This window comes from Salmo trutta, chromosome 2 (genome assembly GCF_901001165.1).
Source record: "Salmo trutta chromosome 2, fSalTru1.1, whole genome shotgun sequence".
NCBI classification, from domain to species: domain Eukaryota; kingdom Metazoa; phylum Chordata; class Actinopteri; order Salmoniformes; family Salmonidae; genus Salmo; species Salmo trutta.
Window position 1 is genome coordinate 20,928,013 of NC_042958.1, and position 26,295 is coordinate 20,954,307.

At 41.6% G+C, this 26,295-nt stretch overlaps 1 protein-coding gene and 1 long non-coding RNA gene across 3 annotated transcripts in view; both read left to right on the plus strand.

Annotated features, from left to right (window-relative positions):
* Positions 1-1,403: 1,403 nt before the first annotated feature.
* olfm3a (olfactomedin 3a) overlaps positions 1,404-26,295 on the plus strand; it is a 30,664-nt gene continuing 5,772 nt past the window's right edge. The window contains exons 1-3 of one of the 2 annotated variants that reach the window (XM_029698081.1): positions 1,404-1,816; positions 16,919-17,062; positions 24,307-24,462. In XM_029698081.1, the coding sequence (XP_029553941.1) occupies positions 1,748-1,816; positions 16,919-17,062; positions 24,307-24,462 (369 nt within the window). In that variant the 5' untranslated portion in view covers positions 1,404-1,747. Of the gene's footprint in view, positions 1,817-2,711; positions 2,743-16,918; positions 17,063-24,306; positions 24,463-26,295 lie in introns of those variants that run through there. The other variant, XM_029698090.1, reaches the window with a different exon arrangement.
* Positions 21,850-24,247, plus strand: LOC115153058 (uncharacterized). Its single transcript, XR_003867630.1, has 2 exons — positions 21,850-22,364; positions 22,501-24,247. It is a non-coding gene; the product is annotated as an uncharacterized LOC115153058 (long non-coding RNA).

Sequence of the window (26,295 nt, forward strand, 5' to 3'; positions counted from 1 at the left end):
CAGTTGGGCCGTTCTGTTGTGCCGTTGTAGTGAGCAGGGGGCCTGCATGGTGGTTCATGGTTGTTCATATAGCCTTTTCTTTTCAAGCGTCACCAAGGACATCAGCTGCCAAGTGTCAATACTATAACAACGCAGAAAAATACTCGAGGAGGCCATTCACATTAGGACACATTCTCTATTATAATGTCTAAAAAGGATACATCTGCTGGTGAACATGAGTCTCTCTCAGGTGTGAGAGGGGGACAGAAGCAGAGCGACGGGAAGAGAGAGAAAAAGGGGAAAGAAGATGGCCATTTAGAGCAGGGGACATGAAGAGAAAGTGAGGAGAGTGAGAGCAAGAGAAACAGGGAGAGATGGAGTGAGAGAGCTGAGAAGAAAGAAATCACGATCTCCCTATATCATATCCATCTGCATATGCAACATAAAAAGATGATTGTGTCCTCCTCTCCTCCCATGTAGGCTATACAATGCATCGTCTCTCAGTCCACTACAGAGCGGCAGGAACCCTTTCATCAAGCCAGCTCAGTACGATGTCTCTCTCCTCCAAGCACCAGATCTTCTCCAGCTGTAACTGTGGTGGTCGCCACTGGCATCTCCCGATCAGCCCTCCCTCCCTCTCTCCTGATGCGCGGCATGCGCAGGCCACATCCCACCTCTCTACCACTGCTCTGACGAATAGATTGAGAAATATCACAGGGAGAGGGAAGAAGGTAACTGTCTGATGTGTGATAGCCCTCCTGCTGCTGCTGCTGCTGTGGTAAACAAACCCCATTGGGCTTCAGCTTCAAACGTCAGTGATTCATGAACACATAATAACACTTCATCTGTTTCAAATGCTACAGTTACACATTTCACCTGCCACACTAAATATGGCTGTTGAAGAAAGAAACTGCTTATCCATTGTAGCATGAGGTATGACCATGGTCTCTCCTCTCATTCTAGTGCCATCCCGCTTCTGGCAGGGGGGGGGGGGCTGACTGGAATTCAAACCAATTTCAGTTTGCTTTCATAGTAGTACTGTAAAGGGAGGTACATGTAGTTTGGTATGTGTGGTATGTGTATGCCTGATTGCACAGTCAATTGATGCACTGCACATTTCCATCTGAAGGTGGTGCGTTCTGAAAATTGGGACACTTGTAATGTATCACTTCATGCTTCATAGGATCGATTCATTTCAATATGGTTTATACCATCCTATACCGTTTGTTATGCACCTGTAATCATTAACAGTCAACGCACATGTTATATTGTCTTGCTACAAGTGGTGTCATGTTTTGGTAGTGAAAGCTCCAACACATACTAGCCTATCACAGAGGAAGGTGTGTGTTTTGTAACTGTTGCCTGTTCTAATCTGTTGCCTATTCTCTGGGCACTGCGTGGGGAGTGGCAGGTCTTGGCACTGATCAACATCAATAAAAATGTCTTCCCAACACCCAGGACACACACCAACTGATGTCATATCCGTTGCGCGACTCCCCTGCAGCCTCGTACATCTGTCTCGTCCCCTGGCATAAACTTTTCTCTGTGGTGTCTCTGGTGTGTGTTGATCAGACCGGCGCGTTGGCTCTGCTTCACACAAGAGTCCTCGGAGCGTTGGGAATGAACGCGGATCTATCCGTCTTGTTCCATTGGAGCGCTCTGAACGGCGGTGGGCACAGCCAATACAGGCAGCGACGCGGACGCATTCCTGCAACCAGGGCTGTGCGTGAATAAAGCGAGAAAAGTGTAACTGTTCCGGATAGACAGAATGCGTGCTCTATTTAGTGTCCTGTACCCGGTGATTTCAATCACGGTCTTCGGATTATATCCGTCAATGGTGAGTTTCCCTCATTATTTTTCGGAATGTCATGCGGTCTTTGCATGTTTCCGTGTCTGTGTTTCAGGATATGCTGTTTTGTTCATAATTGCACCTGTATTAAACATAGCATTGTGTAATTGAGGTAAAGAAAATACATCAAAACAGTTCCAAATGATTTGATGTCCTCAATTATGCATTCTGCGTTTAATGGCATTCGATTTGTTTTGGCTTTGCCTGCAATAACTGGAGAAACAGTGTCGGGAAATATCCAAAATATGTAAACCATTCACAATATGAGTAAGTCGAGAAAATCTTTGTTTTAGAGTGATTGAGAATTAAGGAATAACTCGCATTTGAGTCTCCTGAATGTTTGGGAGAAAACAGTAGGCTCAAGCTGTGCATCCCTTTATGATGTTACGCATCGGAGCGCACCGGAGACAAACTTTACAGTGATTAAAAAAGCTTACTGCGGTATTTAAATACATCTCAAGAATTGAGGCGTATATGCATTATGTGTGCTACATCTAAACCAATCAACGGCCACAGTTTATATATCTAGCTTTCCTTGAATTCCACATTAGGCTGCTGTATTGTCCTCCCTTTCCCAGAGCATTTTGTTAGTAAACAAATACTTGCTTTGATAGTGAATCTGTGTAGTCTATGGAAGCTGTTTTCTTGTTTTATGTCGCATCTAAACCTTCACACACCATTCCCCATGGGGCGTATTCAAGTCTTGGATTTTAGGTAAAAGAGTGACAGTTTGTTTTATCCCCTTCATGGATCATCTCTGTTAAAACTTCCGGCGAAAAAGAAACGCGCTTGTTCTCTCGGGCACATGTTTGCCTGATGCTGTCTGTATGATGATGATAGGTGTGGAACGGTGTGGAGCTGTCCACTACTTCGTGGTGCTGAAACCATTCCCTCGTCAATAGGGGGCGCGGGCGGTGAGTTGTATTTCATGTCGATTCCCTATCTCATTGAAAAATATCAATATTTTCTGCATCTCTAGAGCACCAATTTCATTTTCAACTGAGACACGTCTATGTATTACTCCATACATACATGTATGTTCCCATTAAACTAGCATTTTATTGATAGCCTAATACAAGTGACACTTAACTTTTGGATAGATGAATGAAGGTACTGTATAAGCCTTAGTCAAACAAACGTTTTCTGAAATATGCACCATGAGCCACGTTTTAATATGGGCCTGTATAGTAGTAAAAACATGTCACCATTTACAGCAGGCCTAGTTGAATCATTTGATGGCAATTTTGTGACAGTCAGACCATTCTTAACCAAACCTCTAGCATGATTAAACAACCCAGGGTAATGTGATGATCTTCACCATCAGATGGCACCCCGCAGTGTGCCTAAGTAGATCCCGACACCCACAGAGAATGAAATATAGGCCTAAATGTATTCATTCCCCTCTGATTGTGCGCCAGGCAACTAATTGTAATGTCGCTGATAAGGGTTGGCAGATTCATGATTAAAACGATGCTGGGGAATTTGTGTTTTGATTGCAAATGATATTACCCACCTGGAGGACATATCGATAGCGGGTGATGGGACTTGATTAAAGATTGAAGGGGGCTAATATGCGCACACACACACACACACACACACACACACACACACACACACACACACACACACACACACACACACACACACACACACACACACACACACACACACACACACACACACACACACACACACAGCTGTCAGTGTCTCTCCGTATGTCTCTGTTTTCAAATGTTAATTGACTTATTAGCTGCACAATTTATTGAGACTAGAATACAGCTTATTTAGGTGTAAGGCTGAATGAGATACATGTCTCTCTTGGTACAATAAATCTGTAGATAGGATCAGATGATTGTGTTTTGTCCCTTGAATGTATTTATTAGATATGACATTGGGTTCCTTCATTATACCACAATGTGAGAACATTATTTCATGTGAAAATTGAATGTGCAACTAAGAAGGGACAGAGACTTGCCAACAGATGGTGATATTTTCCACCAAAAAATGGATTATCTTCTGTTCCCTCGTAGACATGAAATATTCATTGTTCAGTTCAGTAGGCTTGGCATGGCAAAGACTTTCATTCAAGCTGAATATGAGATGAGGATGCAGTCGAACAGAGAGGACAGGATACACACACCTTAGGGATGAAAACCCTTGACATGCATCTCTCTCACTCACTTTCTCATGTCTCTCTGTCTCTCTGTATATGTCTTTCTGTCGGTCTGTCTCTCTTGCTCCCCCACTCCTATCTCTCTGTGAGTCAGCACTACAGCTCTCCGTTTTCTTCTGAATTAAATATGACACGCCTAACGATGTGACAACAAAAACAAAACAAACCCACAGCAACACAGTGGCGACAGTGTAAACACAACCATTAGTTATAATACATGTCCGTTTTCTCTGGGTCCTTGTCTTCAAAGCTCAGAGGTATTGGATGGGAAATAAAGAAAATAGTGCATTATTTTGTTACACTGGGGATGGTATGCACTTAGCGTTGTTTACTCTTTCTCCATTTCTTAGCCCTCTCTATATTAGAGTTCTAACAAGATGAGAGTGACAAGCTAGTTGGGAATTTACCCAACATCTTTCACTGTGATGCTTTTTGACAATGTGACAACTGGCCCGAATCACTGCTGTCTTTGTAGTGTGTGATGATGTGTGTGGGGTTGTGTGTGGTGATGTGTGTTGATGTGTGTGATGATGTGTGATGATGTGTGTGGGGTTGTGTGTGGTGATGTGTGTGTTGATGTGTGTGATGATGTGTGATGATGTGTGTGGTGATATGTGTGTGGTGATGTGTGTGGTGATGTGTGTGGTGATGTGTGTGGTGATGTGTGTGATGATGTGTGTGGTGATATGTGTGTGGTGATGTGTGTGGTGATGTGTGTAGTGATGTGTGTGATGATGTGTGTGGTGATGTGTGTGGTGATGTGTGTGATGATGTGTGTGGTGATGTGTGTGGTGATGTGTGTGGTGATATGTGTGTGGTGATGTGTGTGGTGATGTGTGTGGTGATGTGTGTGATGATGTGTGTGGTGATGTGTGTGGTGATGTGTGTGGTGATGTGTGTGATGATGTGTGTAATGATGTGTGTGGTGATGTGTGTGGTGATGTGTGTAATGATGTGTGTGGTGATGTGTGTGATGATGTGTGTGGTGATGTGTGTGATGATGTGTGTAATGATGTGTGTGGTGATGTGTGTGGTGATGTGTGTGGTGATGTGTGTGATGATGTGTGTGGTGATGTGTGTGATGATGTGTGTAATGATGTGTGTGGTGATGTGTGTGATGATGTGTGTGGGGTTGCAGTTGTTGAAAATACAAATCACGCAATGCAGGGGATCAAAGAAAGACATGTAGTATCCCCTCAGTGTCTCCCACTATAGCTCTCCGTATTACTATCCGTATTACTATCTGTATTACTATCCATATTACTATCCGTATTACTATCCGTATTACTATCCGTATTACTATCTGTATTACTATCCGTATTACTATCTGTATTACTATCCGTATTACTATCCGTATTACTATCCGTATTACTATCCGTATTACTATCTGTATTACTATCCATATTACTATCCGTATTACTATCCGTATTACTATCTGTATTACTATCCGTATTACTATCTGTATTACTATCCATATTACTATCCGTATTACTATCCGTATTACAATCCGTATTACTATCCGTATTACTATCCGTATTACAATCCGTATTACTATCCGTATTACTATCCGTATTACTATCCGTATTACTATCCGTATTACAATCTGTATTACTATCCGTATTACTATCCGTATTACTATCCGTATTACTATCCGTATTACTATCCGTATTACTATCCGTATTACTATCAATATTACTATCCGTATTACTATCCGTATTACTATCCGTATTACAATCCGTATTACTATCCGTATTACTATCCGTATTACTATCCGTATTACTATCCGTATTACTATCCGTATTACTATCCATATTACTCACACAATTAAATAGATAAAGACTCCAGTCCATTTACAAATATGAGAAAATTATCCAATTCAAGGAAGTGGTATCACTCTCTAAATTAAAAATGTCACTTCATTCGACATAAGACTTTCTTTAGATTGCAGCTTTACCGACATCTGTGCGATTATGACTCTACAGACAATTCCAGACACAAACAGTCATCACATTATTACGGACACAGGCAGTGTGTTCAGCCCACCACCGACATAGCTATCTTATGTCTCTTTTCTTCCACACCCCCACTGTCAGGCTATCGCAGGCATAGCTCTCCCTCTCTTCTCTCCTCCGTCTCTCCTTCCCTTATTAATTACAGTAATTGTGGCCCTGAGGGGTGATGCAGACAGTCCACATATCAGACACATATCACTGCACACTACCCACAGCCTATAATAACAGAGAAGAATAGATTCAAAGTTTTGGTCTCAGTAGACTTCCACTGTGCAGTCACAGCAAGCAAGATAATTATGTGGCAGGCTTGTCAATAGCTATCACTCAATATCAGTTAGAGGTTCTCTTTTGTCTTTCTTGTTTCCATCGTCATTAAATGCCACTAAATGTTAGTTGATTGTTTCCGGAAGGTGTACGTAGGTTGAACGTCTGTATGTGTGCTGTCTAAATGTACTGTACTGTACCTATTTATCAAGTACTGCATGTATTATGCAAAATGCTAATCCATGCAGACAAGGTCAGTACATAGTTCAACTAGGTAATAGGATAGGAAAATGTCTCCACTTACCTGATGCTAATTTGAAGAGTTGTAACGTATAACTCCAGAGTGTTAATACCATTAGTCAATTTCAGTCCTTTTATTGATTATCTTGCTTGTAACACCATGGATGCAGCAAATCTTGATAATACATTCTTTCACTTTACATAAACCAGCCCTCATAATCAGAACCACATAATGAGCCTGTATGGATGAATGAATGAATGAATCTTTTATTTTAAAGTCAAATCACCTTATTGGCGACCCATCCCTTACGGGATCAATTCACACTTTAAACAAACATTACAATGGTGCGTACAGTGAGACCTCTGGTGTACTGCACAGTGCGCACCGCGTTCAAAGAATAACACATATCAACATGATAACAAGTAATGTTAGCCAAGCCATAACAACAACCTCCAAGCCTTCAAACTAAGAGATCATATTTGATCGCTCGCTCATTATCTTCCATTCGTTGTGATTAAGACAAACACTGTGGCTGGCTGTTTCGTCTAAGTGATCCATTGCAGTACATTCACAGCAGGAAGATGTGAGTGTGTGAAAGATAATGAGGTGGAGTAAAAAGAGGATGTCCGTGGAAGAATGTTTGAGACCGTGTGCTGCAGTATCTCTTGTGCTCTCTCTCTCTCTCTCTCTCTCTCTCTCTCTCTCTCTCTCTCTCTCTCTCTCTCTCTCTCTCTCTCCATATATTCTTCTCTCTCTCTCTCTCTCTCTCTCTCTCTCTCCATATATTCTTCTCTCTCTCTCTCTCTCTCTCTCTCTCTCTCTCTCTCTCTCTCTCTCCATATATTCTTCTCTCTCTCTCTCTCTCTCTCTCTCTCTCTCTCTCTCTCTCTCTCTCTCCATATATTCTTCTCTCTCTCTCTCTCTCTCTCTCTCTCCATATATTCTTCTCTCTCTCTCTCTCTCTCTCTCTCTCTCTCTCTCCATATATTCTTCTCTCTCTCTCTCTCTCTCTCTCTCTCTCTCTCTCTCTCTCCATATATTCTTCTCTCTCTCTCTCTCTCTCTCTCCATATATTCTTCTCTCTCTATCTCCATATATTCTTCTCTCTCTCTCTCTCTCTCTCTCTCTCTCTCTCTATATATATATATATATACTTCTCTCGCTCTTTCTCCCTCTCTCTCTCCATATATTCTTCTCTCTCTCTCTCTCTATATATATATATATATATATTTTCTCTTTTTTTCTCTTTCTCTCCATTTTATTCTCTCTCTCTCCATATATTTTTCTCATTCTCTCTCTTTCTTTCCCTCTTTCTCTCTCTCCATATATGTATCTCTCTCTCTCTTTCTTTCTCTCTGCATATATTTCTCTCTTTCTCTCTCTTTTTCTTTCTCTCATATATGTATCTTTCTCTCTCTCTCTATCTTTCTTTCTCTCCTCTTTCTCTCTCAATATATTTTTCTCTCTTTCTTTCTCTCTCCTTCTCTCTCATACTTCTCTCTCTCTCCATATATTTCTCTCTCTTTCTCTCTCTTTCTCTTTCTTTTTCTCTGTCTCCATATATTTCTCTCTCTCTCTCTCTCTCTCTCTCTCTCTCTCTCTCTCTCTCTCTCTCTCGCTGACTCACACACCTTCTTCCCCGTCAGCACCAACACCAATCAGTCATGAATCAAAGCCTCCCTAACGTCTCTCTTCCCTGTATATCTCTCATGTTCGCAGTGCTACACTGGTTGTTGTTGTTGTTATGTTTGCAGGTCGCCATTTGTCATTTTGAATCATGGCTGACTTAAATGTCTGTCTCTATCTTGTTATGGAGATCTGTGGAGGCACACACACATACACACATACACACACACACACACACACACACACACACACACACACACACACACACACACACACACACACACACACACACACACACACATACAGCAACTCCGACTTCATCTTATCCACCATTAGACCAGAAATGTTAACTCGTTTCAGGAGTATGATCATCAATTCCAAGACAGACATGTGCATTCCACTTCAGTTGCTCACAATATCTCATAGGTTTTATAGAGACAGTTTGATCGATTTAATGTAAATGAATAGCGATGTGGGCTATTTTGTTGGCTTGTTTGTTCAACATCCTTTATACTGATAGGCCAGAGCTAGTTTAATTTGTCATACTGTGTGTGTGATGCAATCAGTCCCAATATCAGACATCTGTGTGTGTGTGCATGTGTGGGTGTGGATGAACGTGTGTGTGTGTGTGTTCAGTCATTTTATCTCGGTTGCATCCCAGGGTTAACTTCAGACCACTACAACTCTAACTGAATGGATCTCAACCTCACTATCAACTGTCTGTGCATTTGTTTTTACCCTGCTGCGGGCGGTTAGGTGTTGAAGTTGGCTCTGCTACAGGACTCATCTTGCATAGTAAAGCTCCATTCAAACTGTACATCAAAGTAACACGGTTATGGGACAGAGTTCACATAAGTTTCATGCACAGAGGATTACAAAACATTAATAGCAACATTTCTGTCTCACATACACACTACAGTACAGTGTACAGTACCTGTCCAGCCAATACACAGTATAATCTAATACAATTTGATTTGTCGCATGCTTCGTAAACAGGTGTGGACTAACTTTGAAATGCTTACTTACGGGTCCTTCCCAACAATGTAGAGAGAAGAAAATAGAGAAATAATATAAATGTAAAACACGTAATAATAAAGTAATAATAGATACACATTGAGTAATGATAACTAGGGGTACCAGTACCGAGTCCATGTGCAGGAGTATGAGGTAATTGAGGTATAAACACTATAAATACAAAGTATGTGGACACCCCTTCAAATGAGTGGATTTTTCTATTTCATCCACACCCGTTGCTGACAGGTGTATAAATTGAAGCACACAGCCATGCAATCTCCATAGACAGACATTGGCAGTAGAATGGCCTTACTGAAGAACTCATTGACTTTTAAAGTGGCACCGTCATAGGATGCCACCTTTCCAACAAGTCAGTTCGTCAGATTTATGCCCTGCTAGAGCTGCCCTGGTCAACTGTAAGTGCTGTTATTGTAAAGTGGAAACATCTAGGTGCAACTACGGCTCAGCCACAAAGTGGTAGGACACACAAGCTCACAGAACTGGACCGGCGAGTGCTGAAGCGCAAAGAGCTTAAAAATCGTCCTTCCTCGGTTGAGACACTCACTACCAAGTTCCAAACTGCCTCTGGAAGCAATGTCAGTTCGTTAGGAGCTTCATACAATGGGTTTCCATGGCCAAGCAGCCGCACACAAGCCTAAGACCACCATGCGCAATGCCAAACGTCGGCTGTAGTGGTGTAAAGCTCGCCGCCATTAGACTCTGGAGCAGTGGAAAAGCGTTCTCTGGATTAATGAATTACGCTTCACCATCTGGCAGTCCGACGGACGGATCTGGGTTTGGCGGATGCCAGGACAACGCTGCCTTTTCATGGCTTAGTGAAGGGAAATCTTAACGCTACAGCATACAATGACATTCCAGACGATTCTGTACTTCTAACTTTGTGGCAGCAGTTTGGGGAAGGCCCTTTCCTGTTTCAGCATGACAATGTCCCCGTGCACAAAGTGAGGTCCATACAGAAATGGTTTGTCGAGATTGGTCTGGAAGGACTTGACTGGCCTGTGGAACCCCGTGGAACACCTTTGGGATGAATTGGAACATTGACTGTGAGCCAGGTCTAATCGCCCAACATCAGTGCCCGACTTCACTAATGCTCTTGTGGCTGAATGGAAGCAAGTCCCCGCAGTAATGTTCCAACATCTAGTGGAAAGCCTTCCCAGAAGAGAGGAGGCTGTTATAGCAGCAAAGTGGGGACCAACTCCATATTAATGTCCATGATTTTGGAATGAGATATTCGAAGAGCAGGTGTCCACATAATTTTGGTCATGTAGTGTATGTACATATAACTAGGAATAAAGTAACAGATAATAAACAGTAGCAGCAGCAGATGTGATTATTTAAAAAAGTGCAAAGAGGGTGACTTTCAGCCTACCGAGGAGGAAGATGCATTGTTGTGCCCTGTTGAACTCTGTGTTGGTGTGTTTGGACCATGATAGATCATTAGTGATTTGGACACCGAGGAACTTGAAGCTTTCGACCTGCTAAACTACAGCCCCATCGATGTGAATGGAGGCATGCTCTGCCCTCCATTTAATGTTGTCCATGATCAGCTGCTTTGTCTTGCTGACGTTGAGGGAGAGGTTGTTGTCCTGGCACCACACTGCCAGGTCTCTGACCTCCTTCTATAGGTGTTCTCGTCGTCGGTGATCAGGCCTACCAACGTTGTGTCTTTGGCAAACTTAATGATGGCCATGCAGTCATGGGTGAACAGGGAGTACAGGAGGGGACTAAGCACTCACTCCTGAGAGGCCCCCATGTTGAGGGTCAGCATGACAGATGTGTTGTTGGCTACTCTCACCACCTGGGGTATCCAGTTGCAGAGGGAGGTGTTTAGTCCCAGGGTCCATAGCTTAGTGATGAGCTTGGAGGGTTCAATGGTGTTGAACGCTGAGCTGTATTCAATGAACAGCATTCTCACGTAGGTGTTCCTTTTGTCCAAGTGGGAAAGGGCAGTGTGGAGTGGAATAGATATTGCGTCCTCTGTGGATCTGTTGGGGCGGTATGCGAATTGGAGTGGGTCCAGGGTGTCTGGGGTGTTTGGTGGTGTTGTGAGCCATGACCAACCTTTCAAAATATTTCGTCGCTACAGAACTGAGTGCTACGGGGCGATAGTCATTTAGACAGGTTACCTAGGTGTTCTTGGGCACAGGGACTATGGTGGTCTGCTTGAAACATGTAGGTATGACGGACTGGGTCAGGGAGAGGTTGGAAATGTCAGTGAATGCATGGTTCAGTGTTGCTTGCCACGAGGGGAGCATAGAGGGCATTTAGCTTGTCTTGTAGGCTCGCGTCACTGGGCATCTCTAGCCTTTAGGTCAGTGCGGATGTTGCCTGTAATCCATGGCTTCTGGTTGGGATATTTAGTACAGTCACTGTGGGGATGACGTTGTCAATGCACTTATTAATGAATCCAGTGACTGATGTGGTAAACTCTTCAATGCCATCGGATGAGTCCCAGAACATATTCCAGTCTGTACTAGCGAAACATTCCTATAGCTTTGCATCCGCTTCATCTGACCACTTTTGTATAGAGCCCATCACTGGTACTTTCTGTTTGAGTTTTTGCTTGTAAGCAGGAATCAGTAGGATAGAGTTATGGTAAAATTTACCAAATGGAGGGCGAGGGAGAGCTTTGTATGCATCTCTCTGTGTGGAGTAAAGGTGATCTAGAGTTTTCTCACAGATGACAAGTTGGTAGAAATTAGATAAAATGGATTTCAGTTTTCCTGCATTAACATTTTCTTGTTAGCGTATGGCCCTATACAGTTTGTTGTGTGTGGTCATAGTGCCAGCATCGGTTTGTCGTGGTAAATAGACAGCTATGAAAAATATGGATGAAAACTCACTTGGTAAATAGTTTGGTATACAGCTTATTATGAGGTATTCTATCTCAGACGAGCAGAACCTCGAGACTTCCTTAATATTGGAGATCGCGAACCAGCTGTTGTTAACAAAGAGACACACACCACCCCCTTTGAGCTTACCCGACGCTGCCATTCTGTCCTTCCGATGCACAGAAAAAACAGCTAGAATATTATCCATGTCCTTGTTCAGCCAAGTTTCCGAGAAACATAGGATATCACAGTTCTCCAGGTCCCATTGATGGGATAGTTTCGAACGGTGCTCGTCCAGTTTGTTCTCCAGTGACTGTACATTCACCAATAGAACAGGTAGTAGAGGTGGATTAGCTACTCCGTAGTTTCATCAGGGTACCCGCACGTCGGCCTCTGTATCGCTGTCTCTTTCTCTTCCGAGTGTTGGGGATTAGGACCTATTGTTCTAGGTCTCTGGAAGTTAGATAGAGAAGCATCTGCTACAAGGCTACATTGGTTTCACACAGAGATGCACTCCAAAGGCTGGTCATTAATCATTCTTACAAAATACCATTCAGTGGAGCCATAGAGCCATCCCCAGTGGACCAGCACTGTTTTACTCCCTGCACAAGCATCTGTGGTTGTGTATTTCTCTCCCCCTTCTCTCTCTCTCTCTCTCCCTCTCTCTCTCTCTCTCTCTCTCTCTCTCTCTCTCTCTCTCTCTCTATTTCTCTTTAACCCCCTCTCTCACATTAGTTCTCACCACACATCTCATGTTTGACACTCTCTCCATTTTCTCTCTCTCTCTCTCTTTAACCCCTCTCTCCCTTACCTTCGCTCTCACCACACATCTCATGTGGTGAAATTTGAAATTGTGTTTTTTACATCGGATAAAAGCAGAGACTCAGAGCTAGAAAAGTATATATCATACACTGCAGTTGAGGAGCAATGGGAAGGTAATTCTGCTTTGAAAGTTAATGAACTTGTAACCCCACTTTTGAGAAAATGGCCCGTGAATGTTTTTAGTATACACCCATCAAGCATCATTCACATCCTCTGAAGTCTTTGCCCCACCCATCTCTTTAAGGATTCACAGTGTAGTAAACAACCAAAGATTAATAATCAAGACTAAAAATGGTAAAGTAGTAGCAAAAGATAGTAATAAAAATAAACTGTATTTAGTCCTTGGCCTATATCCTAATCTGACTTTGGTGCAGGTCATGTTGTTCTTCACATTACTGTCTCTGGTAAACACACACGATATCAAATAAAATCTAAGTTGATTTGTCACATGCACAGGATACAGAAGGTGTAAACGGTAGAGTGAAATGGTTACTTGAATAGTGGAGTCTTTTGTTTAGACATTTAGCTAGCTATCTAAACAATGAACCATAATCCCAACTCTAATGCCACATTCAAAACAACTGGCAACTAGGAAATCTCCAACTTCCGACTTCAATGTGTTCAAAACAACTTGGAACTCAGAAAAAAAACAGCTCCGACTGGGAAAAATCGATTTCAACGGTCATCCTACTCGGAATTCCAACTCGGGAACATGGGCCTCTTTCTAGTGCTCTGACTTTCCGACCTGAAAATCACTGACGTCATGATTTGACCTCGTATTTTTCATTGTTCCCAGTTGTTTTGAACGTGGCAATACACCCATACATGAATCTGCAGGTAGCTAAAGCTAACCAACTAGGTTTTATGTTAACTAGCTAACTAACATTAGGCTATAACTAGCAATGCACATGACTTCCTGAGATACTAATAATATTACTACACAGATCATAAACATAACGTTCGCTAGCGAGCCAGCCAGCTAACATTAGCTAGCTAGCTAACAGTACACTTTTTAACTTGCAATGAAAACTACTTTCTGTCTAAATTATAAATGTATAATACCTGAAAATGTAGCTGGACTCTTACCTGTATACATGGATGAACGCTTCTCCCTCTCTGTCATGGATGCCATGGTTGCCCTTAATATAAAGATGTAATCCAGAGACAGGTGTTTTATACAACAGCCTTCTTTCTGTGTTCTCTTTTTGGACTCTCTCCGCATTTGACAATCATCTCTCCACTTCCACTGGGCATTCCACTGATTTTGAAACTCTGTCAACTTCTTCCGTGACAACAACACCATTTCTTCTCCACCGTTTACATCTGAAGACCCTACAATGTCTGGTTAATTTTTTTTTTTTTACCTAAATCAAGGATTTCCTAATTGTCTGATTCTTTTTCAGAGAATCAGCATTGCACGATCATCCTCCAGAAAGTAGTCCATCACAACTTTTTACCACTAAGCTTTGTCAATAGCGCTATTAACTTCAGCGCAGCAACGTTGAGAGTAGAAGCAAAATATTTTCAGTTCTTCATGATATCTTTTAAAAAAAGCAGTGGTAGAAAGGATTATCCACACTCATTTTATAGAGAGAAGCATGCTACACGGCAGACCAATCCGAACTCATCTCTCGGCATGTCCAGCCCATCCATTATCTCAGCCAATCATAGCTAGCGGGAAGGTACTTGTATTTTTCCATGGATAAACCAACTAGGGTCATAATTTTCTTTGTATGTACAGATGGCATACAAGTTTGTTATTAAGGCACATGAAAGTTCACATGTTCCAGAAGGCATTTCTGCAACAACAAGTTAAAATGCCTCTCCTGTGAAGTAGTGACGTGTGGCATACGCCAAGTTTTTGAAACGGGTCACTCATGTTCGACTCTCCATCTCTCTCCCTTTCATTTTCTCTCTTCCTGGCTCTCTCTCTTTCTATCTCTCTCTCTCTGAAGTGAAACAGCAACATAAATATGAGTTTATAGTTCAGCCTTGAATGGGAAGGTCGTCAGAGAGTTGCACTTTTAAAGGAATGGAGAAAAATAAAACGTAGCGGTGTGATTGGCTGTATTCAAGGCACTGGTTACAGAGGCAGAAAGAACTTGTTTTAATATAGAGTGGCCTTGCCCAATGTCCTTAGTTGCTGTTGGTTGTACATGGCATGAGCATGACTTATATTTCCTATTTTGCGGAAGATATACAGACCATTCAAAAGTTTGGACCCACCTACTCATTCAAGGGTTTTTCTTCATTTGTACTATTTTCTACATTTTATAATAATAGTGATTACATCACAACTATGAAATAACACATATAGAATCATGTAGTAACCAAAAAAGTGTTAAACAAATGAAAATATATGTTATTTTAGATTCTTCAAAGTAGCCACCCTTTGCTTTGACAGCTTTGCACACTCTTGGCATTCTCTCAACCAGCTTCACCTGGAATGCTTTACCAACAGCCTTGAAGGAGTTCCCACATATGCTGAACACTTGTTGGCTGCTTTTCCTTTTCTCTGCAGTCCAACTCATATCATACCATCTCAATTGGTTTGAGGTCGGGTGATTGTGGAGGCCAGATCATCTGATGCAGCACTCCATCACTCTCCTTCTTGGTCAAATAGCCCTTACACAGCCTGTTGGTGTGTTGGGTGATTGTCCTGTTGAAAAATAAATGATAGTCCCACTAAGCGCAAACCAGATGGGATGGTGTATCACTGCAGAATGCTGTGGTAGCCATGCTCGTTAAGTGTGCCTTGAATTCTAAATAAATCACAGAAAGTGTCACCAGCAAAGCACCCCCACACCATCACACCTCCTCTTCAAGTCCTCACGGTGGGAACCACATATGCGGAGATCATCCGTTCACCTACTCTGCATCTCACAAAGACACGGCGGTTAAAACCCAAAATCTCAAATTTGGACTCATCAGACCAAAGGACATATTTCCACCGATCTAATGTCCATTACTCGTGTTTCTTGGACAAAGCAAGTCTCTTCTTCTCATTGGTGTCCTTTAGTAGTGGTTTCTTTGCAGCAATTCTACAATGAAGGCCTGATTCACGCAGTCTCCTCTGAACAGTTGATGTTGAGATGTGTCTGTTCCTTGAACTCTGTGAAGCATTTATTTGGGCTGCAATTTCTGAGGCTGGTAACTCTAATGATCTTATCCTCTGCAGCAGAAGTAACTCTGGGTCTTCCTTTCCTGTGGCGGTCCTCATCAGAGCCAGTTTCATCATAGCGCTTGATGGTTTTTGCGACTGCAGTTAAAATTTTCCGCATTGACTAACCTTCATGTCTTAAAGTAATGATGGACTGTCATTTATCTTTGCTTATTTGAGCTGTTCTTGCCATAATATGGACTTGGTCTTTTACCAAATAGGGCTATCTTCTGTATACCACCCCTACCTTGTCACAACACAACTGTTTGGCTCAAACGCATTAAGAAGGAAAGAAATTCCACAAATTAACTTTTAATAAGGCACACCTGTTCATTGAAATGCATTCCAGGTGACTACTTCATGAAGCTGGTTCAGAGAATGTCAATAGTGTGCAAAGCTGTCATCAAGGCAAAGGGTGGCTACATTGAAAAATCTGAAATATATTTTGATTTGTTTAACACTTTTTTGCGTACTACATGATTCTACAAATGTGTTATTTCATAGTTGTGATGTCTTCACTATTATTCTACAATGTAGAAAATAGTAAAAATAAAGAAAATCCCTTGAATGAGTAGGTGTGTCCAAACTTTTGAATGGTACTGTATATATCTATACAGTGGGTTCTTTATATCAGTGGGTTCTGTCTGGAGTACCCCTGAAGTCCCCGCTCATGTGCATTTTGCCAGTAAGCCTAGGGTCTCATGAGTCTTCTCAAGTACCATCTGTGGATAGGCCAAGTCCCCCCCAGGAGTCCTTGTACCCCTGGTTGGAACCACTGCTTTCTATCACTAGCTATATGATAATCTAGCTACCAGCTCACATTGAAAAATGTTGTCTGTCGTCCAACGGCTTTTACCCAGATCAAGGATTCCCTTCACCAATATTTTTCTGTGTGTGCGTGTGCGCGTGTGTGCGCGTGCGTGTAGACAATTGGGCCTAAGGAGGGTTGGCAGGTGTACAGCTCTGCCCAGGATGCCGATGGTCGGTGTATCTGCACGGTGGTGGCACCTGAACAGAACCTCTGCTCCAGAGATGCCAAGGGAAGACAGCTCCGCCAGCTACTGGAGAAGGTACCCCACAAACATGCATGCACTCTCACACACACACACACACACACACACACACACACACACACACACACACACACACACACTAACACAAACTACCCCTTAGTCTCTCTTTATCGTCTCCCTCCCTCTGTCTCTCTCTCTTTCTCTCTCCCGCCCTTTTTCTCTCTCTCTCCCTTTCTCTCCCTCTCTTTCTCTCTCCCCCCTTTCTCTCCCTCTCTCTTTCTCGTTCTCCCTCCCTCTGTCTCTCTCCCTCTCTCTCTCTTTCTCTCAGTCCTCTGCTTTCACCCTTTTTAGCTCTTTCCAGGAATCAGCTGACCTTCATCGGATGTGTCAGATGAACACACAACACCTACCATAGAATGAACACACAACACCTACCATAGAATGAACACACAACACCTACCATAGAATGAACACACAACACCTACCATAGAATGAACACACAACACCTACCATAGAATGAACACACAACACCTGCCATAGAATGAACACACAACATCTACCATAGAATGAACACACAACACCTACCATAGAACGAACACACAACACCTACCATAGAATAAACACACAACACCTACCATAGAATAAACACACAACACCTACCATAAAATGAACACACAACACCTACCATAGAATAAACACACAACACCTACCATAGAACGAACACACAACACCTACCATAGAACGAACACACAACACCTACTATACAATTAAGCAACTAGCTCTCAGTGTCACATCAGAATTAGACATTCATCCATGTTTTGCAAACGTCAAATTTCTAAGTGTTTAAGGTTAGAGTTAAGTTTAGGCATTAACTCTGAACATTTAAGGTTAGAGTTAAGTTCAGGCATTAACTCTGAAATCCTGAGGTTAACTGTGAATGGTTAAGGTAAGGGTTAGGGTTTGAGATAGGCTTAACCCTTTGACACGTACCAACAAATGGGTGTGATCATTCTACAGTGGTCCCTGCAGCATACGCTCAAACGGGTGTGATCATTCTACAGTGGTCCCTGCAGCGTACGCTCAAACGGGTGTGATCATTCTACAGTGGTCCCTGCAGCGTACGCTCAAACGGGTGTGATCATTCTACAGTGGTCCCTGCAGCGTACGCTCAAACGGGTGTGATCATTCTACAGTGGTCCCTGCAGCGTACGCTCAAACGGGTGTGATCATTCTACAGTGGTCCCTGCAGCGTACGCTCAAACGGGTGTGATCATTCTACAGTGGTCCCTGCAGCGTACGCTCAAACGGGTGTGATTAGTAATGCTTATTTAGAACGTCCAGTTTTCATTGACACAACAGTCAGCGTTTGAGCTGGCCACACTGTTATTTCACAAAAGCATTTTGCACAAACACAGTCCTTACAAAGTTATGTCCTGAATGTGACCAGTTTATTTTTGGATGCAATGTTCAGACATTCACAGAAGTAGCGAGAGCATAGCAGAAACATCCAAACTCTGAAAATGTGGGCTACATTAGTCCTAGCGCTAACTGATGAAAGATTGATGTAACTCAAGCGGTCATATTTAGCTAACTCTTTTGCTGACAGAAACCACAATATGAATTAGCTAATAGCAATTACTATTTACAATTCATCACATCACGGGTGAGCTCACCATTGATACAAATAATTGAGTAAAACAATCCGACGATGGGTAGTTTTTGCACGCCACCATGTTTTTTTTCGCGTCAACCAAAGATATAAGAAGAGGAGATGAGATGGATTTGCGTCTGTTTGCACTATGCATGTTGAAGGCGGTGTGTCATCTACGAACATTCACCTCCCTTCATTCACTTTCAGGAGTTTACTCTAAAGATAAGGGAACCATTCCTTCACCTCATTACAATATCTTTGGTCTGACAGATGTTTACGTACCACCCAGAATGCAGTGTATAATGTCAACAAACATGGCGCCACACATAGCTAGCAAATAGCTAAGCATTAGCTCATCATAATCAGTACAACCTTCAAGAAATGATTTTACACGCATCATAGGTGTCCATTACAATCTATGCGATAATCGGAATGCATTATTTGTCACCAGTACTTGAAAACATGTGAATAAAACTGTAAATACATTATTCTCCATACATACATACTGTATCCTACAGTAGAAACGACAACACTATATACAGAAAATAAGGCACTTACTTTGATAGGAACGCACACATGTCCAAAGTTATTATTTGTAAGGAAAACAACAATGAAGGCAATGCAAGCACCAGCCAGAAAATGTGCAAAACTGCGCAAATGTCTGCATACTTGATATGCGGAAACACTGGGGAAGTGCTTGGGCTCTCCTCGAAGAGAGAAGTTGGTCCGGCTCAGTAAAGCCTCAAACATAAATTGTCTGCAACAGTGATATGGGCTACTTCTATGTGAATTAATGAGGAGGCAGAACACACCTCAATTCTGTTGTTAGAAAATAAAACTTGTTAGAAAATAATTAGAAATTGACAAGTTGAAACATACTGTAGCCTATTGATAATTAGCAAGCAGCGCATGTTAACTGTCCTGTTGCGTAACAATCACATTTCAGTGCATTCTGACATCATGTGCATAAATCAACTGACACTGGGGGTGACCGTTAGAAATATTTGGATCTCACGCATGAAAAGGTTAAAACAAAAACCTCAAAAACGACTTTCTATCGCTGGATTCAAACATGCAATGTTCGGCAAGATGCTTGCCCATCCTCCATCCCCGTCCACAACATCCTAACAAAACCGAAACCTACTTGAAGGTAACAGCGCTCGCTGTTGCCCCTAGTGGACAGTTTCCAACTCGTCTCCAGACATCCTCAGACATGGATGGATGTCGAATACTGACTTGTATCACAGGTGACCTGGCTGCAATTAACATACAACACCTACCATATAATTAACACACAACACCCATCATAGAATCAACACACAACACCTAACATAGAATCACCTAGAAGCAAAGTTAGCACTCTGCAACATCTTAGGAACACCTGTTGTGATAGGGTTAAAAGTCACGGTACACTTCAAAGGGAGTTTTATCTTTTTACAGTGAAAGATCCCTTATAAAAGATGCTGTGTGTATTAAGTGCTGGACCTCAGTATACACAGTTATCTTCACTCTGAAGTGATCTATCATACACATTACTGGACCTCTACGATGCCAGCGCATAAGTAGAGTGATTTAAGAGAATGTCATTTATACCTGTGTGTGTGTGATGAATGGCTAGGTTGTTAATCATATGGGAGGAGAAGCTAATCGTATTATTAATATGCAGATGTAGGCATCATTTTGTATCTGCTGCTGTCTGTTGAGGAGGATTGTGTTGTTAACTTGTGATTCATGTTTTCCAATGCTTCAACACGGTATACATATAAGAAAAGTAAGGCACAGATGGATAATGTCTTGAATAATTGTATTCTTTTTTTTCAACATCCATTTCAGGTGTAGGGATATATGTTTAAATAGAGTTTTCAAACAGGTCTGAATTCCAACTTTTCCTGAGGTGTGTGTATGTAATTCAAACTTTCACATATATGACAGTTTTTTACAATCACTAACATCCTTTTGTCCAATCTGTAGTCACACTTTCAAAACTCTAAACACAATTAGCACAACATCCATCTGTTGTGGACCATCCCATTAACACAATCCATGTTGTTTTCACAGAATATGCAGTCAGTTAACAGGTTTCTAAAATGCTTATATTTTCTTTACATAGAAGCTTACCCAATACCAAAATTATGGATCTTTCTTGTCTTATTTACAAATGCTTGCACACAGTATGCTAGAAATGAAGACCTAATGTTCAAAACCTTAAATATAGTATAAAGCCTCTACTTCTGCAACAACAGCAGCTCAGAAGCCATGTTGAAACAGCTATTAAGCATTTTTTCATGAACAGATCATTGAAACATTGAGAAATATCTGATTTACTGTAAGTTGTGTAAAATAGACCAACCGCAGCTGATTCCAATCTCAATCGGAGACATAGCCAGGTGTTGAAGTTCTTTCAATTACATGGACATACACAGTGAAAAGGGGACTCTTTGGATTGATTTTGTTCAATGTGGATACAGAACAACACAGAGGAGCAGAGAGAGAAAAAATTATGTATGGACAAGGAAGAGGCGTAGTTGGACCAGGGAGAGGAGTAGCTGGACCAGGCAGAGGAGCAGTTGGACCAGAACTAGAGAGAGGAGAGGTAGGGGGAGAGGAGTATGAATGTGTGGTGGTGTTCAAAGGAGAGTAAGAGCTGTTGTCACTGATGAAATAAGAGCCACCATCATAGACCATGAGATTAACCATGGTCAGTCACTGAGAGAGACTGGTGAAAGAGTCCAGCTTAATACCATGGTCTATCACTGAGAGAGACTGGTGAAAGAGTCCAGCCTAATACCATGGTCTATCACTGAGAGAGGCTGGTGAAAGAGTCCAGCCTAATACCATGGTCTATCACTGAGAGAGGCTGGTGAAAGAGTCCAGCCTAATACCATGATCTATCACTGAGAGAGACTGGTGGAAGAGTGTAGTCTAATACCATGGTCTATCACTGAGAGAGGCTGGTGAAAGAGTCCAGCCAAATACCATGGTCTATCACTGAGAGAGACTGGTGAAAGAGTCCATCCTAATACCATGATCTATCACTGAGAGAGACTGGTGGAAGAGTGTAGTCTAATACCATGGTCTATCACTGAGAGAGACTGGTGAAAGAGTCCAGCCAAATACCATGGTCTATCACTGAGAGAGACTGGTGAAAGAGTCTAGTCTAATACCATGGTCTATCACTGAGAGAGGCTGGTGAAAGAGTCCAGCCTAATACCATGGTCTATCACTGAGAGAGGCTGGTGAAAGAGTCCAGCATAATCTCAGACGGTCAACCGTGGCTTCCATTATCTGGAATTTTCAACAAACCAACAGGTAAGTAATGCATTTCACAAAGGCTTGTTCTATCATTACTGTTGCTATGTCCCACAGTAACTGTAGGCCAGCAGTCCCAATGCAATACATATGTTGTATTTTTGTTCCTCTAAAGGACGCAACGTCTTCCTCCCTCTGGGGGAAGAGGAAAGCTCCTCAGTGAAGACCTAGAGCATGCCATTGTAGGATTGGTCATTGCTGACAATGCAATAAAACTGAGAGAAATTCAGACCAGAATTGTAGAGGACAACCTGGTATTTCCCAATGTGGAAAGCATCAGCCTGACTACCATTGGCTCGGACTCTGACCAAACACAGAGTTGGAATGAAACAGTTGTACACAGTTCCTTTTGAAAGGAACAGTGAGCGGGTCAAGGAACTCCGGCACCAATACGTCCAGGTATGGTGTCTATCCAATATGTCTTGTTCTATAGTGAGTTTTACACTATGCTACTCTACATGTTAACATGGGTTACAGTACATACAGTAGGACATACTGAAAAGCATTGACACATACTGTGTTTGATTTCTTTCAGAGAGTCATGGAGTTGGAGGTTAATCACACCCCACATGAAATCATTTATGTAGATGAGGCAGGGTTTAACCTGACAAAAACACGTCGGAGGGGAAGAAACGTCATCGGGAAAAAGGCCACCGTTGATGTGCCGGGTCAGAAAGGAGCAAATATCACAATGTGTGCTGCAATCTTGAGTGCTGGTTTGGCCCTGCAGAAATGTCAGATTGGTCCCTACAACACTGAGTGCTTTCTTTTGTTTTTAGATTACCTCCACCAACAACTGGTGCCAGAAGCAGAAAGGGAACAGGTGGGAGGAAACATGAGGACATTTGTGATTGCATGGGACAATGTAGCATTCCACCATTCACATGCAATCACAAACTGGTTTGCAGCCCATCCAAGAATGCTTTCCCTTTTCCTCCCCCCTACTCGCCTTTCCTCAACCACATTGAGGAATTATTTTCTGCCTGGAGGTGGAAAGTGTAGGATCATCGGCCACATGACCAAATGTCCCTCCTGGATGCAATGGATGCCGGCTGCAGAGACCTCTCAGCTGAAGACTGCCAGGGGTGGATAAGGCATGCCAGGCGTTTCTATCCACGGTGCATAGCGAGAGACGACATAAGATGTGATGTGGACAAGAACATGTGGCCAAATGCTGATGATCGTATAGATTAGAACAGGACTGTGCATTTTAGTGTTTTCTTTCCCTTCTCTGCCTTTTTTACTGTAATTGTGTTTTATTTGTACCCATTTGGAACCACAGGCCATGTATGTTGGATTTTTTTGTTGATCACTGGCAGCAATTTCATGTTGCTAATAAAGCTTTGACTGCAGCAATTCTGTCACTTACTATTATTTTCTATTGTACATTCTATAAAATAAAGATGACTCATTCACTTTTAGATAGTATGTTGCCAAAAATGCACACAATTGACACTCAACCAAAGAATGTAGAGTGGTTTACAGCAAAAGGAAACTGAATTATAAAGAACAATGGATTCCATATTGTCTATTGTATGCAGGTTCTGAAACATGAAAAGCATTGCAGTTTTTGTAATGCCATCAACCGTTAGTATTTTGAAAGTCGTTGTGCTATGATTGACTATATGCTCCTCTTGGATAGAAAACATGTGCTAGTGTTTTGACAGAATGATTAGATATTGAGTCGGGTTTGTCGTGTTTTGATAGAGTTAGTGTACGTAGAGAAAGTTTTTTTGCATTTTGAAATGTAGAGATGGTATTTAATGAACAAAATGTGTTTTTTAGCAGAAAATGAACTGTTTGACTAATTGTGTGACGTAGGTGTGTTATTGTGTTAAGAGTTTATAAAAAGTACCATAAGTATAGGTAAACGCTTGTTAGCAATTGTAAAAAAAAAAACTAAAAAGCTGTAACCCATGCTTTGTTGTCAATGGGAGAATGGGAATGTTACACCTAAATCCGAGTTAACATAACATAAGAATCTCAAGTTAGGAGTCAGTTCAGGAGTCCGTGTTGGTCCAGTGCTGTTTGAGACGGTTATATAGACTTGATTTAGCCTGGTCCCAGATATGTTTGTGCTGACTTGCCAGCTCCTATGGTCATTGACATGCACAACACAAACAGATCTTGGACCAGGCTAGATGTGCTTGTCTTATTTGCTGTGGTCCAGGTGCAGGACATCTTTCAGATGGTTGTTGGACATGTGTTTGTCTTGTTGGTAAAACTTTACGATGATGGTATGTAACATTCATAAAGTATTCATAAAACCTTTATATCCATGACGTGTATGTCTCTACGTCTCTGTTACAACATATACAGTATTTACCCTACTCTGGTCCAGGTGCAGAACATGTCCCAGTCCATTGAGGTGTTGAACCTACGGACTCAGAGGGACTTCCAGTATGTCATGAAGATGGAGAATCAGATGAAAGGGCTCCGGACCAAGTTCAGACAGGTAGAAGATGACAGGAAGACTATTATGGCCAAGAACTTCCAGGTACAGAACATTAAAGCACCAGAATACATTGAAGGAAGAATACATTAAAGTACAGCACATTACAGCACTAGAATACATTGAAGTACAGAACATTACAGCACTAGAATACATTGAAGTACAGAACATTACAGCACTTGAATACAATGAAGTACAGAACATTACAGCAGTGAAATACATTGAAGTAAAGAACATTACAGCACTAGAATACATTGAAGTAAAGAACATTATAGCACTAGAATACATTGATGTACATAACATTACAGCACAAGAATACATTGAAGTACAGAACATTACAGCACTAGAATACATTGAAGTACAGAACATTACAGCAGTGAAATACATTGAAGTACAGAACATTACAGCACTTGAATACAATGAAGTACAGAACATTACAGCAGTGAAATACATTGAAGTAAAGAACATTACAGCACTAGAATACATTGAAGTACAGAACATTACAGCACTAGAATACATTGAAGTACAGAACATTACAGCACAAGAATACATTGAAGTACAGAACATTACAGCACTAGAATACATTGAAGTACAGAACATTACAGCAGTGAAATACATTGAAGTACAGAACATTACAGCACAAGAATACATTGAAGTACAGAACATTACAGCACTAGAATACATTGAAGTACAGAACATTACAGCACAAGAATACATTGAAGTACAGAACATTACAGCACAAGAATACATTGAAGTACAGAACATTACAGTACTAGAATACATTGAAGTACAGAACATTACAGCACAAGAATACATTGAAGTACAGAACATTACAGCACTAGAATACATTGAAGTACAGAACATTGCAGCACTAGAATTACAGCACTAGCATACATTAAAGTACAGCCCATTTTTATAAACAGGCCCAGGTGTTTTTTCTGACCACATGACCTGACCAGAGACATTTACTTACAATGTTAAACACTGTGAGAGACACACATAGGGAAATATGTTAGATCAATTAAACAATATACAGTACCAGTCAAAAGTTTGGACTCACCTATTCATTCATTGGTTTTTCTTTTTCTTTATTTTGTACTATTTTCTACATTGTAGAGTAATAGTAAAGACGTCAAAACCATGAAATAACACATGGAATAATGTAGAAACCAAAAAAGAGTTAAACAAATAAAAATGTTATATTTGCGATTCTTCAAAGTAGCCACCCTTTGCCTTGATGACAGCTTTGCACACTCTTGGCATTCTTTCAACCTGCTTCATGAGGTAGTCACCTGGAATGCATTTAAATTAACTGGTGTGCATTAAGAATTTCTTTCCTTAATGTGTTTGAGTCAGTCAGTTGTGTTGTGACAAGGTAGGAGTGGTATACAGAAGATAGCATATTATGGCAAGAACAGCTGAAGTAAGCAAATAGAAATGACAGTCCATCATTACTTTAAGACATGAAGGTCAGTCAATGCGGAACATTTCAAGAACTTTGAAAGTTTCTTCAACTGCAGTCGCAAAAACAGATAAAGCGCTATGATGAAACTGGCTCTGATGAGGACCGCCACAGGAAAGGAAGACCCAGAGTTACTTCTGCTGCAGAGGATAAGATCATTAGAGTTACCAGCCTCAGAAATTGCAGCCCAAATAAATGCTTCACAGAGTTCAAGGAACAGACACATCTCAACATCAACTGTTCAGAGGAGACTGCGTGAATCAGGCCTTCATTGTAGAATTGCTGCAAAGAAACCACTACTAAAGGACACCAATGAGAAGAAGAGACTTGCTTTGTTCAAGAAACACGAGTAATGGACATTAGATCGGTGGAAATCTGTCCTTTGGTCTGATGAGTCCAAATTTGAGATTTTGGGT